This window comes from Mercenaria mercenaria, chromosome 3, assembly GCF_021730395.1.
Source record: "Mercenaria mercenaria strain notata chromosome 3, MADL_Memer_1, whole genome shotgun sequence".
In the NCBI taxonomy this organism is placed as follows: Eukaryota; Metazoa; Mollusca; class Bivalvia; order Venerida; family Veneridae; genus Mercenaria; species Mercenaria mercenaria.
In genome coordinates, this window is record NC_069363.1 from 54,705,505 (window position 1) to 54,721,413 (window position 15,909).

The 15,909-nt window shown below is 34.2% G+C and overlaps 1 protein-coding gene across 1 annotated transcript; it reads left to right on the top strand.

Moving 5' to 3' along the window:
* The first annotated feature begins 13 nt into the window (after positions 1-13).
* On the top strand, positions 14-11,780 carry LOC123524707 (uncharacterized). The gene is made up of 5 exons (XM_045303118.2): positions 14-2,946; positions 7,635-8,325; positions 9,493-9,552; positions 10,032-10,057; positions 10,474-11,780. The coding sequence occupies exons 1-5, from the start codon at positions 2,575-2,577 to the stop codon at positions 11,065-11,067; spliced, it is 1,743 nt and encodes a 580-aa protein (XP_045159053.2). The 5' UTR covers positions 14-2,574; the 3' UTR covers positions 11,068-11,780.
* Positions 11,781-15,909: the final 4,129 nt, after the last annotated feature.

Below are 15,909 nucleotides of genomic sequence, written 5' to 3' on the forward strand. Positions count from 1 at the left end.
AGATAAAGAAAGTGAGTGCCAGGGTCTTATTGTTGCGCATGGCGCGTAGTCTTATTCTGGGAAATATTTGTAACAGGTAAAATTAACTTATGGAATGGATAGGTGAAGTATGATATTAACCTTTAAACAAGAGGTCGCGGTTTTGCGTAAGACACAATGCCTCATTATGAAAAACAAGTGTACCAAGAAATACTAAATTATCTTGATTGATGACAAGGAAATGGAGCGAGCACAAAATAGTACTGACAAAATGACGGACGAAAAAGCGCAACCTTCTTGTTCCCGAAACCGCTCTTAGGACAGATAGAGGGCTAGGAGCGTAAATACAAAGGTAATGGATAAATACGGACAAATGCAATAACATCACACATTAGGCTATTGAATATATGCGGGAGTTCAAAAGTGTATTCCTTGTATCCCCCCGCCAAAGGCGAAGGGGGATATTAGAAATGCTCTCCGTGCGAGCGTGCGTCCGTGTGTCCGCAACGATCTTTGTCCAGAGCATAACTCCAAAAGTACTGGAGGGATTTTCTTTAAACTTCATACACTGATAGAACACATTGGAAGGAAGTGCGGTGTGCAAGAACAATAACTCTACCTTGCCTATTTTTTAATGATTTCCCTTTATCATATTTACTTTAAAAAATTGTTCGGAACATAACTCCAAAAGTACTGGAGGGATTTTCTTCAAACTTCATACATTGATAGAACACATTGGGAGGAAGTGCACTGTGCAAAAACAATACTCTACCCCGCCTATTTTTTGAGTTATTCCCCTTTTTCTTTTAAAAATATTATATCACAGGGATTTTTTTTTCAAGAATTTCTACAGCAACGGATTTTCCAATGAGCATTCTTCTTTTAAGTGTAAGTATTCCAGTTTGCACTTCCTTATGTGTGTAGTGCTTGCATTAGTTTGCTTTCATTTTTGGTATACCTAGGCTTTCTTTGCATGTTTGATTTCACTGTTTGTATTCTACTGTCTTTTAACAGATGGTGCCAATTACACAAGCAACAACTCCTAAACAAACTTTGTATTTCTTATTCATTTTACCATGTGAAAATATTTATTTGAATTATTGTCCCACATGGGGACATACTGTTTTTCCAAATTTTTTTTTCTTCCAAATTTTGTTTAGTTCTTGCTTGTGTAATGCCTGTGACTGCCTTCCCGAGGCGGCACCGTCAACAGAAGATTTGGGTGCAGGGTTCTAGTGTTAATAATTTAGATACACACCAAGCTTCTTGATAGTTTCCTTGCATTCTCTGTTGAAACAAGCACACCACAAGTTTGCCTCTTCCTGAAGACTTTAGCCATACCTGCATGAAAGCTTAACATAGCTTTATTTTATATTGGCTTCAGTATAACCACATATAATTCATTTGATTTAATAATGTAATAAACCACCTCACCACTGACTTATTCTTTCTTCCACATCTTTAAAACCCCTGATGCGGACCACAACTAAACGGTTCTTCAAAGCTTTCCCCAAAATTAATACTTTCAGACACTAACTTGCCAGGAACTTTACCCGGCGGGGGATTAGTCATGTCTAACATGGCTCTTGTTATAATGAAAATACTATAGTATGACATTTTCCAGTTTATTACAGGTCATAAGACTTCTAAACGGTTACTCATCAATAGTTAGTTATATAGAACCTAAATTACAGTACAAGTAAAGACAGTAATAGTGTTACAAACTCAGTTAAAGGGACTCTAGCCCATGCTGATAGAGATGGCCCGTGTTGTCAAAACAGTTATCAGTGCAATCTTTCCAACAAGAACGTGTTCAGTATTCAATGGTCACGGACATTTGTATTGTTATTTGACACTCTAAGACGTAGAGGTAAAAAGGTAAAAAAAAATTAACGTGGGTAGCTGACGAAAGTTCCCACCTGGAATGGATTGGAACAACTTATTTCCAGCCGAGCCGACGGCAGGTGTCATATTTACTCCCTAAGTATCCCGTCTATGCCGTTACTGCTGGAAACAGTATCAATTTAAATTAATCAGCCAGCACTGAACACTGGTTGGGATATCAGCTGCAACCGGGAATCGAATCCTGGCCGATTGAGTTCCAGTCCAACCTACTATCCACTGCGCTACTGATTCCCTTTAAAGAAACGTACGTGCATGCCATTTACACTAATCGTTTATTTAGTTTATACTAATTTGTTTTAGCTCGATTATGATGAAAGCGTCAAGCTTATTGGAACCACTCTCGAGTCCGCTTCCTGGAAAAAACAGTACTGGTGTCATATCGTTTATTTAGGTAGAGTGACATGAAAAACAATTTATCTGATTTTAAAACTGTCGTCTGCACACGTAGGTTTTGACAAAGGAAGTCGGGGTGATAATATGCAGCGGTATTTAATGTCATTTAAGCAGATACTGGTGTTTATTTTGATAAATAAGTTTTAAACAGATATATATTGATGTAGTAGGAGTCATTGGATATCAGTGAACACATTTCCTATTTCATATGATAAGCTAGTGTAATATGTGTTTGTGGTGATCATGCTATAATAAACATTTTATTCACTGTTTTTACTTCTTATGTCGGAATAAACCATGTCACTTACTCAAAAATATATTGATTTAAAGTATGATGATGAAACACTGACAATTGAGGAAGTTCTGAACAAAGAGAAACTTCCCATTGTTGTAAGGAGGAAGTGTCAAACTAGAAGTCAAACTACTGAGACTGATATTCCAGAAGGGACAGACATTTTATTTCAGTACGTTTCCAAAGAAACGTTCGCGCGCGTGAAAGTATTGAGCTTTTATGATAATGAAAAGATGCAGACAGAAAATGGAGCCGAATACGTTTTAGAGCACGACACATTTATAGGAAACGAATATTTAATGCCGCTGAAGTTTCCCGGAAAGGTTAAACTTGTCCGTAGACCTGGAAGTAGCGGACGATATCTAACAATTAAGCAGGTAAGTGTATAAACTAATCTCTAAGAAGTCATTGTATTTAACTGCAAATGGGGTTTATGAAAATACATGTTTCAGCTGATAAATATATGTCTAATAATATCGACCGTTTGCTATATCTCGTTACTTGTTACGTACTTTGTGTGTAATAGCTTTAGGACATAAAAAGATTACATTATCATATATATGTAATGGTTTAGGTATAGACTTTGGGGCTCCATAAGGGATATTAATCAATGTCTTTGACTGAGATTGATCTCTATTGTAGAAACTCCGAGATTTTTACTTCGACCATTATGTTTATATTATAATGGACGAGTTTTCACTTTCTAAGTGTTTAAACGCACGAAAAAAAAAATAGTTATTAATATCTAATGTTTAAGTATTTCATTCCCCCTTTGAACCCACTAAAGTGTTAAAAATTATCAAGATAAAATTATTTGACTGACAGCCACCCTGTGTAGGACACAGGTGTTTAGACCAAAGAAAACATTTTTTTTTTTTATCTTCATTTTTTTTCATTTTTATTTCAACCCATTGATAAACCATTGCGATAAAAACATTTTGCTTCCCAGCGATTGATAGGAGACCTGAATAAACTCCGAATACAACATTTATTTCAATCAAATTCACGTCATGTGCAACCCGTACGAACACGGTGGCCGAGTGATAAGGTTGTGACTTCAAATCGTTTGCCCGATACCATGCAGGTTCGATGCCTCACTTAGGGACTATATTTCTTCATGTGAGGATGCCATCCAGCTGGATGATCTGTTGTCTAAAACATTGGAGCACCTGGGGTCTTTCTTCACCAAAAACGCTGGTAAAGCCGCCATATGACCTAAACTGTGCTGGTGTAACTTTACACCTAGAAAACACAGAGACCATCTTGCTCTAAAGACTACTAGTTTCATTTACAAATCAATATTTCAATTTAATCTTCAATGCACCATAAACAAAACATTTTATTGTAGTGGAATAAGCGTTCTAAAGGAAGTGGAATAAGCAGTTTTGCTATGTATTAGCACATTACTTTTACCTTTTCATCATGTTGTACAGATCAAAGAAAAATTGCTGCAAAATGCTATTATATTTAGTTTTTTTCCTACCTTATAGTTTTAGCGCAGTGTTCGCATTTTATGCCTCAGTAATATGACATTGTGTGATAAGGGCTGAACTTCCACACCCATTACTTATTTATTTCTGCTATGTTTTCTAAATGAATTTCCCAGTAATATAAAAGGTAGTAACGTTTTGACTGGAATGTAAATCGTTCCTATATATCTTGATTTAAATAATTTGAGCCAAACTTCGAACCAACGATAGTGTTGATATTTGCGACACTAATCAAAGTCCACAAAAAATCACAGTCTGTTGATTTATATATCTAAATAGAGTTATGACAGTCAGAAGGAGTTTTGCACTATCATAACCACTGAAATATTTGTTTGATAATATAAAAGCTAGATAAACATATAAATATTGAGAGCCCTTCTATGTCACAGATCTGCCGCTTTCAGTGATATACCGATACTTACAATGTAAAATAACCACTAACGCAATGGTGTCCTTATATGTACACTAAGCATACTGTAATGTAAATAATGACATGTTAAGATCAAGTACTTTTATCAAGTTGAACATAAATAAATGTAATAATAAGTAAATATAAAACGTAAAGACAGTGTCGTAGAAGAAAGATACTGGCTCTATATAGGTGCGACAACTTTTGACACATAATATTATACGTTTCAGTCGCATCTAATGATGACAATTAGAACCCGTTTTGCAACATTTTTTAATCAGTTATTTAATTAGTTATTTAAAACTTGCAGAGTGTAAGATCACAATATTTGACAGTATCAAATAAATAATAAAATCTGTAAAAGATCCTTTGGTAGCATAGAACGTAACCAAGCAACATAAAAGCAGACTCGGAGTCTTTTCATGAAATGTGAAACACTACTTATGCCCCCTAGGACCGGCTTAAGCGGAATTCTGTAATTGTAAAAATGAAAGTACTCCATGATCCAACAGGATCAGAAATATAACAACAGCAAGTTCAATTACGGGGAGACTTTTTACAGCCGCCACTCGGTACTTATAGACCGCTGTTGTAATAGTTAATAAAATCTGTGAAAATATCCTTTGGAAGCACAGAACGCAACCAAACAGCATAATAGCTTATTCATGAGAGATAATGAAATGTGCAATACCCATCACGCACCCCCCCCGCCTCCCACTCCAACCCCCAACCCAACACCCCCTTAAGCGGAATTCTGTTACAGTAAAACAGTAAAAATCGAGTGTTCACTTGCATGTGTCTATTATATAAACTTGTATTTGCATGTTTGCTACTAGAATTTTTTCCAACTTGCACGTTTTTTTCTGTTTTTTGTGACTCAAGACATGTCCAATATGACACCGGACCTGTTTTCCAAAAAAAATAAAATAGAAAATAAAACACTAAAATAAAAGAAACGAAGGCAACACCGCAGTCATATTGCCCTTTAAATTTCAGACATTAGTCTATTTCCTTAACCTCTATACAATTATACAGACCTGGGGGGTAATTAAAAATGTAGTTGTAATTAATTGCAATTAAGTTACATTTCCTGAGTAATTGATTGTAATTGGTAATTTGGTAATTTCTTAGTTACATGTAATTGTAATTTAATTAATTTCATTGCAGTTTTTGTGTGTAATTGACAATTACATTTCAATTACTTTCCAATTACATGGCACACACTATAGTTCAGTTAATTGAACACATAGTAGATAAATTTATTACTAGTGACACTTCCATTAAACATGCTAATTTGCATTTCATACCTGTGAAAAATAACAATAGAATATTACGGTAGGAGTTAATCCCTTGGACAATAAAGTCTGTAAAACGATCCTTTGGAAGCAGAGAGAATAACAGCATGATTGAGTCTGTTCATGAGAGGTATTGAATTATGCAACACCTCTCACGCCCCCCTAGCACCGGCTTAAGCGGAACTGTATTACACATATGTTGAATGGACTCCATGATTCCAAAGGACCAGAAAATATAACAACAAAGCTCTTTTGTTCTGATGTAAGTGTTTTATTAGAGCCAACTGGTAATCTTTGATAATGTTTAAGTCACTATGATTTTGAAGAAAATGATCAAAGCATGATTGCATCATTATCTTTTTGATATTTATTGAAGCAGAAGTTAAAAAGCCTGAAGTTTTATTTTAAGGTCAGCGATGTTTTTGTACTTTTAATAATGGAACGGTCCGTTATTCAGGTAATGTTATTCAGTACGATAGTGGTTCTTACATAAATAAGGCAAAGTAAATAATTCTGATTTCCCTAATCGGCAGATGAGTCTATATGAGCCGTGCCATGAGAAAACCAACATAGTGGGTATGCGACCAGCATGGATCCAGACCAGCCTGCGCATCCGCGCAGTCTGGTCAGGCTCCATGCTGTTCGCTTTTAAAGCCTATTGGAATTGGAGAAACTGTTAGCGAACAGCATGGATCCTGACCAGACTGCGCGGATGCGCAGGCTGGTCTGGATCCATGCTGGTCGCACACCCACTATGTTGGTTTTCCCATGACACGGCTCATATATTGAACTCTCATACGTCGAAAACAGACTAAAGCATTCAGTTTAATCATATTTTATATCAGATTTTATTTATTTGCGATAAAATTGTGATATTAAATGATACAAAAAACATGGCATGTGACAACACATATTTGATATCACAGTTCATTACAATTATTTTTTTAAGTTATAACGAGATAAAATATAATTATTACTGTATACATTATGAGTATTATAAAATTTTAGATATACTAGGATGACTCACGAATGCTTTTTTTCTAATGGGTCCTTTTCATACCATGAAGTGTCAAGGATAAAGTAAATAAATGTATGTTAAAGAAGTAAATGATGAAACACTAAACTATACTATCTAATTTTTAAACATAAGATATGTCCAGTCTTTTTTTCTTTCCTTTTTTTTTTTTTTTTTTTTTGCTTTTTATACCAAAGAAATAGAAACATATCGGGTATTCAGGTATAAACTGAATAGATATTTATTAATGAATAGAATAAGATTTATCACTAGGAACTGAAGACCTCTTAGTCCTGGGAATTACATGAGAAATTCAGAACTCACAGATATACCTGGCTTTAAATGGATCTTTGGTATGGGAGTACTACTTGTATTTAATATTAACTTATTGAGGGATGACTATCAGCTTCTTTGGCTCCAGATATTTGAAAACATTAAGGACTGAGTGATGTTCTCCCGAATGCACGCATTTAAGACATGGATGTTTCTTTGTGCATCAATTCAATTTTGGAATAACTGAAGTATCATCATGTATATGTAGTTCAAAGTAAAGAGCTTTGCTACAGTGTTCATGTAAGAAGCATGTTAGGTTCTTACACCATTTGGTACTGTAATTGAATGCAATTTGCAGTGTTATTGTAATGTAATTAATAACATTGTTAAAATCAATGTACTGGTAATTGTAATTTAATTGAACATTTTACAATGTAATTTTAATTTAATTAATTACATTGTAAAGTAATTGACCCCAGGTCTGCAATTACAAACGAGAAATGAATATAAGATGATGTTAGGAGCTAACAATAACGTTCAACCAGGGCACTTATACAGTCATTCATTTTTTATTTATTGCCAGGTTATTGCTGACTGCCCTTCATTTGTAAAAGCTGACAATGACGCAAAGGCCTACATTTCAAGTGACATGAAAAAAGTTGTGACAGTTCCGGCAAAAACTGTTCTAGAATTAAAGAGAATATTCACTAAAGCAGATGCAAACGGAATGTACCTAGAATGCAGTGATGGATTGAAAACCTACACATTTAATGAACACGACAGCATAAATTTCACTGTGATAGAGAAGAACACGCTATACAGTTTGGAGGAACTGCCTCACATGCCAGTTTTACCAAAAGTGGTTTTATTCCATGGAGTAACTCCACATGATATTGTCTTGAAAGACAGTGCTTTGAGAAGCGCTATGTGTACATTTGTGGATGGGCCAGTTGAAATCCTGAGGTTTGTAAGTGTTGAATACCTCACTTGCTGGGTGAGAGATAATCATCTAAAGACTTACGAAACAATGATTGTTCCGAAGAGATTCTGGAAAAACACGTTCGTACAAAAACGATGTTTACATAGCGTTGAAGAAAAGGACAACTACATATCAAAAAAATTTGGACACTGTTTAGAATCTGATTTTGTTTCCAAGTCACTGTATTTTTTGTCAATGAGTCTCTCAGAGGTAACTTGGTTAAGAAGCCCTGATTTTTTCAAACAGAACTTGGAAGGAAATGTTCTCTACGATATTGTTAAAATACCCTACTGCGGTAAGTGAGTTTTACGAGTACTGCACGTATGATCTTACCTCATATGTTTTCAGCTTTCCTTTGGTTTATATAAAAATACACCTCTGATAATTAATTGTTTATGACAAAGTAATTAGCATATAAAAAGCAAGAGGTGCTCTTCAAGAGAGCCGACTTTGAAATATTATCAACAAGTCTTTCATAGCAAATAGCTCATTATTTTGTGTATAGCTACGATAGATGGAAAGTAACTCAATATGTGTCAATGAATGAAATAAAATGAATCAAAACTAATCACTCTGCCTGACTCTGTGACGAGTCATTAACGAATACATTTTCAATAACTTAGATTCCTTTGATAAAGGGGAGATAAAAATAACAAAATAATCTGTAATTACCCGCCGCCAGGAGGCGGTGGGTTTATTGGTATGCTTAATTTTTTTCGCGTGTGGGACATGGAGCAAGTCACGTGACAGGTTTTCGATACTGTACAGATTTATTTATTCGTAGACGTGTGATACACTAATACTTTATTTAAATGATAAAATATTATATTTATGTATATATATTTTATCTTTTTGTAAAAATAAGAAAAACACTTGGGTCACGTGACACGTTTCGACCATCTTCGTAACACACCGCAAGTTACGACCATCTTCAGCTTTCGCTTTCGGATGGCTGAGACCTAGTTCACACGATTTTTATTTTTAAAATTTTCGCCTTTCATGTGGTACATTTGGCTTAGATACAAGAATTTTATAATTTGGTTGTGATGTAGGATCATTATGATTATCGGACATTTGTAGAATAATGCCTTTTGTTTATATTAAATTGTAACAACGGATTGATGCGTATGACGTCATCAGTATCTGCGTACATAACATGTAAACAAATAATCAGCTGTTCAGTGAGATGATAACCTTTGATAGAGATATGTAATGTTTGTTGAGTAATTGGAAATGTGTTTACATTACATCTGTTAGGATTCTGGTTAGGAAAGTGTGGTTAGTTTGCATAAACTATAGACATTAGATTTTTTAGGATATAATTTAATATATTTAGATTACCATGACCTGAGATCATTAGCCCACAAAACATTGCTCACAATAAAAAATGACCATCATTATGACTTATCTGAATATAATTTCTGGCGGCGGAAAAAACTTTTGACTTGTATCTATCTTACAGATTCTTCTGATGAAGATGATGTGTATGCAGAAATTTATGAACCACGTCCGCCAGTTCCAGGTAATATGTACCCCCTCTCCCCCAGCCCCCTAATCTTAATTAAATTACCATTGATAAAATAGATTACAGGGCATAATTCATGCATATTAAACACGTGTAATAAATGTAACATACGACTCACAAAGATGTCGAGATAGATTAAAATACATACCTTACATGGCGTTGTTAGAGGGAAGTGATTGTTCCGAGACATACCATCTTAAACAGCAGTAAATAGTACATGTTACTTTTGTAAATTTACAGATTCGTTGAAAAAAAATGTGACTGTAAATAAGAGAACTTGTGTAATGTTAAACAGTGATAGAAACTTATAAAGAATTTCATAGACTCACTTGATACATTGGTTATGAAATACATTTAGTATTGTGCTTAAAACATAATGTTAAATACAAAACAAATGAATAAAAATTTGTATTGTACAGGAAATGGCATGTAAATATTGTAGTTGAAAAAAAAATTCAATCTGCATTTTATTCCAGATCGAGACAAAACCTCAAAAGCCAAGGTAAGAAGATAATTTCGTTCTTAAATGAGCCGCGCCATGAGAAAACCAACATAGTGGGTTTGCGACCAGCATGGCTCCAGACCAGCCTGCGCATCCGGATGCGCAGGCTGCTCTGGATCCATGCTGGTCGCAAACCCACTATGTTGGCTTTCTCATGACACGGCTCAAATATAATTACCTCAAATATTCTATGGCACTTTGACCAAAGATTTCATATACAGGCATTATTTCAAAACTGACTAGAATGCTAATATGTGTTTGAAAATATATGTAAATTTACTGCATTAACTTGAACTTAATTATGCTAACTTTAGAATACCTATTTCACGCTGAGTTTTATTGTTTTAGTTCAAACGCTTAATATAAACTTAATATTCGAATGTGGTCATTCATTGGAACTTTGTTGTTATCTTTAGGCTTCGGAGATTGGAAAAGGGGTATCTAAAGCTGTTGTAGATGAGAAACCTTTATCTCTGAAAGATAACGAGTCCTACGATCTAACAAAGACAGAGAGTGCCAAAAATAAGAATACAAAAAAGCAAGAACCGACAGCCCAGAGATCACTCCCTCATCTCCAAGGTGAATCACGAAAAATCCTTGATAAAAAGTACACGCCACTTGAATTCACAAAACCTTCTTCAAGAATTTATGAGACATTAGAGCAATTTGGTGATTCCTTGCCATTAGGATATTCAAAAAATATTCCTGATAAATCACAACAATATGTAGAAGCTGGACAGGTGAAAAAAGTTCTTGAAGACAATCAAACGGAATGGGACTTTTACAATTATTCTGTCAAAGAAGTGTCATTTTGTTTTGAACACTGCGGTTTGAAAAGCCTAGCTGATATGTGCTATGAAAAGAAATTAGACGGCTCTTTCTTTAAAGGATTTAACGATTGGAAAGAGCTGAGCCTTACCAGTTTAGATATAATCATCCTAAAGAAAATGATTTATGAAGGCTGGCGATCTAAAGATGACAGTACGTACGGTGTCAGTACACATATGTAGATGGAAACTGAAAGAAAATATATTGAAAAATGACATTATATGCACCTGCTTTGAACAGCCCTGAATACTTTATAACAGTTGAACATCTTCATATCTATCTTTACATAAGACAATTTTAGATCATAAAGCTTTTCATAGTACATGAAGACAATAGGTACCCTTCCGGACATTTTTTCAGGTACGAGCGGGTATCAGGGTAGAACCACCGACCTTCCGTAAGCCAACACGATGGTTTCTCACATGAAATAATTTTACATCCAAAACATAGCTTCGAACCCACACCGCCTTAGCAAGTGACACCAAGTAATCCCGGAAATGTCCTTAACAGATAATTGTTCAGCAAATTATTATTGAACATTTACTTCCTCGGCCCCCTATTCATATATCTGATTGAAAGTTTATATACCAGATTTACAAATACATTATTGTCACGCAGCTGTTTGACATGATAATTGCAATTAAACGATTTAAAAGAATTTCGTTAGTCGTGACAATTCAAGTCTTATAACTTCAAAACCATCACAAGGAAGTGCAGAGGTCAAGGATATTGTCCTCTGAAATGTAAAATCATCTTGAAAATCTAAAAATAGGCAAACCCTACTGAGCATTCCAAATCAAAAACGCACACAAAATAAACATTATGCAGAAACTAACCACAAGTCTAAACAGCAAAATTATGAGCCTGTGTCAAAATATACAACTATAAATCTCAATGAATGTTTTGTCACTTTGGAAATGTAATCCAATTATCGGTGGCCGAGGTACTGATCAAACAGATTTCCTCATTTATGACCCTTGCTTTGAACCACTGCATTGACAAAGAGCATTGTAAAGACATTGAAAAAAGATTGGATCAAATATCTGTTGATTTTTCAATATTTTTAGCATATTGGCCGAATCAAGTTTTGAACGAATCCATATTATATCTATGGGTCATAAAGTATTATTTAACATCTTTCTCAGATATTGTGGGAAACATCATGCACAAGAAATTATTCGTTTTTATTACAGTTGATTGTTAGTTTTGTGGGTTCACAAGGAAGTTTGATGAAACAAGAGTAAGATAATTACAGAACGATTGATAAAAATAATAATACGTTTTCTACCTGCCATGTAATACTGCTGATACGGAAGTAACTTAGAATTATTGATATCTTCATCACTTCGTGTTTAAATCTTATGCACAAAGTTACATATCAAAATGCGTTTAATAAGTGATCTAGTAAAACACTGTATAAATACATTTTGCCTTTACTACAATGTGACCTGTATCTTATATATAAAATCAGTGTTTCCATAGCAATACACGTGAAGAAGTTTACAACTGATTTAGATTCACTCGACTTTACAGTCACGATGAAAGGGACATCATCAATAAATGAAATCTTTAATACTGGGCTGCTCTGTGTAACTATAAAGATATATGTAGCTCTTACTTCTTTGTTGTTTTTGATGTCAGCAAAGACTTGGTATCTTGGCTGCGTTCATAACATCAGTCTTTACGTGCTTTGTGGTGGCTGGCTGTAAAAATATCCCCCGTATTTGGACTCAGTGTTGTTTTATTTTCTGGGATTTACATTATTCAGTTTTACTATAATAGAATTCCGCTTAAGTCGGTGCTAGAAAATGCCGCTTAACTCGGTGCTAGAAAACGCCGCTTAAGTCGGTGCTAGAAAACGCCGCTTAAGTCGGTGCTAGAAAACGCCGCTTAAGTCGGTGCTAGAAAATGCCGCTTAAGTCGGTGCTAGAAATGTCGCTTAACTCGGTGCTAGAAAACGCCGCTTAAGTCGGTGCTAGAAAATGCCGCTTAACTCGGTGCTAGAAAATGTCGCTTAACTCGGTGCTAGAAAACGCCGCTTAAGTCGGTGCTAGAAAATGCCGCTTAAGTCGGTGCTAGTGGGTGTGAGGAGTATTACACAATTCATTACCTGTCATGAACAGACTCAGCAAACCGAGTTTGCTATTATTTTACATGACTGCTTTATGTTTTCGGAGGATCTCCTTATAGATTTCATTGGCTATAAGATGCAAAATAATGAAAATTCGTTACTTTTTGCTCATGAATAAAATTAATAGAAATCAGTAATAAAGCAGTCAAGTATGATTCATTCTAGTAAAAACAACCAGATGAAATGTTAAGCAACTTGAAATGTCTGGATTTAAGTAGGACTTTTGAAATTAGGATTGGAACCAACTTTATTCAAAGTACAATGTACTACATCTATAACATGGCATTGGAGCTCGTAACATTGTACTAGTATCTGATCCGATCAGACCAAGTACAATGCAACCGCGAATTCTTGTGGAATAGGTTTCAAAGGAGTTAGTAAGCAAATATGTTTCAGCGTGTTCTGAGCTATAAAACTTTATTGAACTTGATAAAATGATACATTATGACGGAATGTGTGAACACATACTTAAAACAAAATAATCACAGGACACAAAAACAGCAGCAACTTCATTACTACAGTCAGTATTTTAAGTAGTTAAATTTTCAGTCATGTATTCAAAGGAAGGAAATTTCTCCAACATCAAAGTACACCATACCACGTGAAAAATCATAACCATTCTCAAAATCATACATTTCACGAGGTCTAGTAAAAAGATGTTTAATCAATTTGTATGTATAAATGTTTACTAGAACGCTTATATGGAAACCGGAGAAGCAATTCAAGTCGGAACATTGATGTAGTATTTAAGGTATTGGGTTAACTGAATTATAACAATGATATATTGAAAAAAAAAATCTACTAAATTGTTGATTAAGTGCTCAAGTGGATGGATGATGGATTTAAAACCAACTGTTTTATGTTAGTTCAGTTATACGTTTTGCCTTTTAAAAAATAACGTTAAACAAACTTCGTTTTTTTTTAAATTTTGTTCTTTCGTTTCGGCTTATCATTATATAAAAACGTTTATAAATCTCAAAACTTTAAAGAAATTTTCCATATATAGACTGCAATCTTATGTTTTGCGTTTATAAATATTTCATTTAACACCTTGGTGCCTTTGTTATTTAACTAATACTTGATATTTCTTTTGATCACGTTACATCTGAACTCGACATAACACCCGCCTTCTTTGATCAATATAGATAACAAAATTGAACACGGAAGATACAATTGGCCGCCTGGATATTGCCCGAAATTGAAGAATAAAGAGGTTGTTTACATGCCGACACATAACTGCTAAAGAAAGAAAAAAATGGTCAAGTCGCAAAAGAAAATATGATTTATAACCTATCTTCAATTTTTTGAAAAGGTGACACCCTGTACCTCAAAGTTTTATTGCATTTACACAATATTCAGTTTGATATCTGTACAATTTCATGTGCAGATGTCTTTCCTATAGGAGCCATTTCCTTTACGGCCAGGTTAAGGTGCACACTATAAATAGTTTTAAACTGCCCAGTGGCGTGTTTGCCACTAACTGGTCCAAGGCGTCTTCGTCCTTCTTGTCTATCTTTTATAATTCATTTTAAGCTGATCACAGCCATAACAAATGTAAGCCTCCGCAGGTCTGGTCACAAGTAGTCCAAATATAAATAGTGCTAATCTTTTTTTCATTTCCTAGTGCCTTTTCTCAATAGCAAAGTGTTTACTTTTACTCTACCGCGACACTTTGCATTCTGTTGAAATCGGCATGTTCCTATTGCATGCTAGGTAAAAATTGCGGCGTAAGAATTTAATGTCACGAAAAGAGAAATTGAAAGAAGCGAAAAGGAGTAAATTCAGCGGGTTGTATTTAACGAACTGTAGTTTTCTTATATAAAAGTTAACATCCCCTTTTGTTTTTGTTGTTCTAAAGTAGTTCTTTATGGGAATATAAGTCTCTGAAAATCTGATATGCTAGAAAAACCGTTATAAAGTAAGTGCATTTTATATGAAATAAAGTACAGCCAGATTTAGTGGTGTTCAGCCTTTATCTATGTATTTCGTATATATGTTTATCATAAACACCTCCATACATGTCGGGGGCTTAAAGGCCTAAATCCACTACTTCATAAATGATGCTCTCAAATCCAATAAACAACTCAAACCTTATCTACTGCGGTTATTAATGGGAGTCAATTAGAGGGCTATTAACACAGCAGGAAGTCCAAACTAGGCCATGAAGATGTGTGTAAAGGAGTTGAATGAAATTAGTATTCCTTCAATAAACGCAAAACAATAATAATAATAATTATAACAATAATAAACTATAGATATTGTGATAACTATTGCCTTTACTATAATAATTAAAAACGTAATACCAGTGAAAGTGATATATCTTTATAATTCATATACAATGATAAAATGATTTTATCATAAACGGGCAGTCAACTTTATTGGAATAAAAAAAAAAAGAATAAAATCAAATTACTGACTTTCATTTATCTATATAGAATTTTCAGTTTCAATAATATGTTGCACAAAGTGTACTTTATTCATGCGTTATTTTATAACAAAGAAATGAGCATGGGGTTTTCATTTTTTGACAAATGTTCCATGCAGAAAAAATAAAAATTTGGATGTGTGAATGTTACTTTTTTCTTAAAAAATCTAATTGCCTCTATGGAAGTAAGTTTGTTTTTGTTTTGTATATTTTTTTTGTTAAATATGCTGTTAGTAAGGAAAAAGTATTTCTAATATAATGCAAACGAAAAATTTATTATCAATCATGAAAAAGTATCACATGCTACAGTATGATTTGTACTTTGATAAACCGTAAAACACTGGATCATATAAAATGTGTGCATATTCAATTGTACTGTGTTAGATATATCAGATACCGCATTAAATAATTCATATAAGTCTAAAATAACCAGTTACTATTTTTACATTTGAATATCGACTTGTTGTG

What these genes read in the sequence shown, in the direction of transcription:
- LOC123524707 (XM_045303118.2), top strand. Translation starts at nt 2,575, where the DNA reads ATGTCACTTACTCAAAAATATATTGATTTAAAGTATGATGATGAAACA. An exon ending in GATATCTAACAATTAAGCAG is followed by an intron (nt 2,947 to 7,634) that starts GTAAGTGTATAA and finishes ATTTATTGCCAG; the next exon opens with GTTATTGCTGACTGCCCTTC. An exon ending in ACCACGTCCGCCAGTTCCAG is followed by an intron (nt 9,553 to 10,031) that starts GTAATATGTACC and finishes ATTTTATTCCAG; the next exon opens with ATCGAGACAAAACCTCAAAA.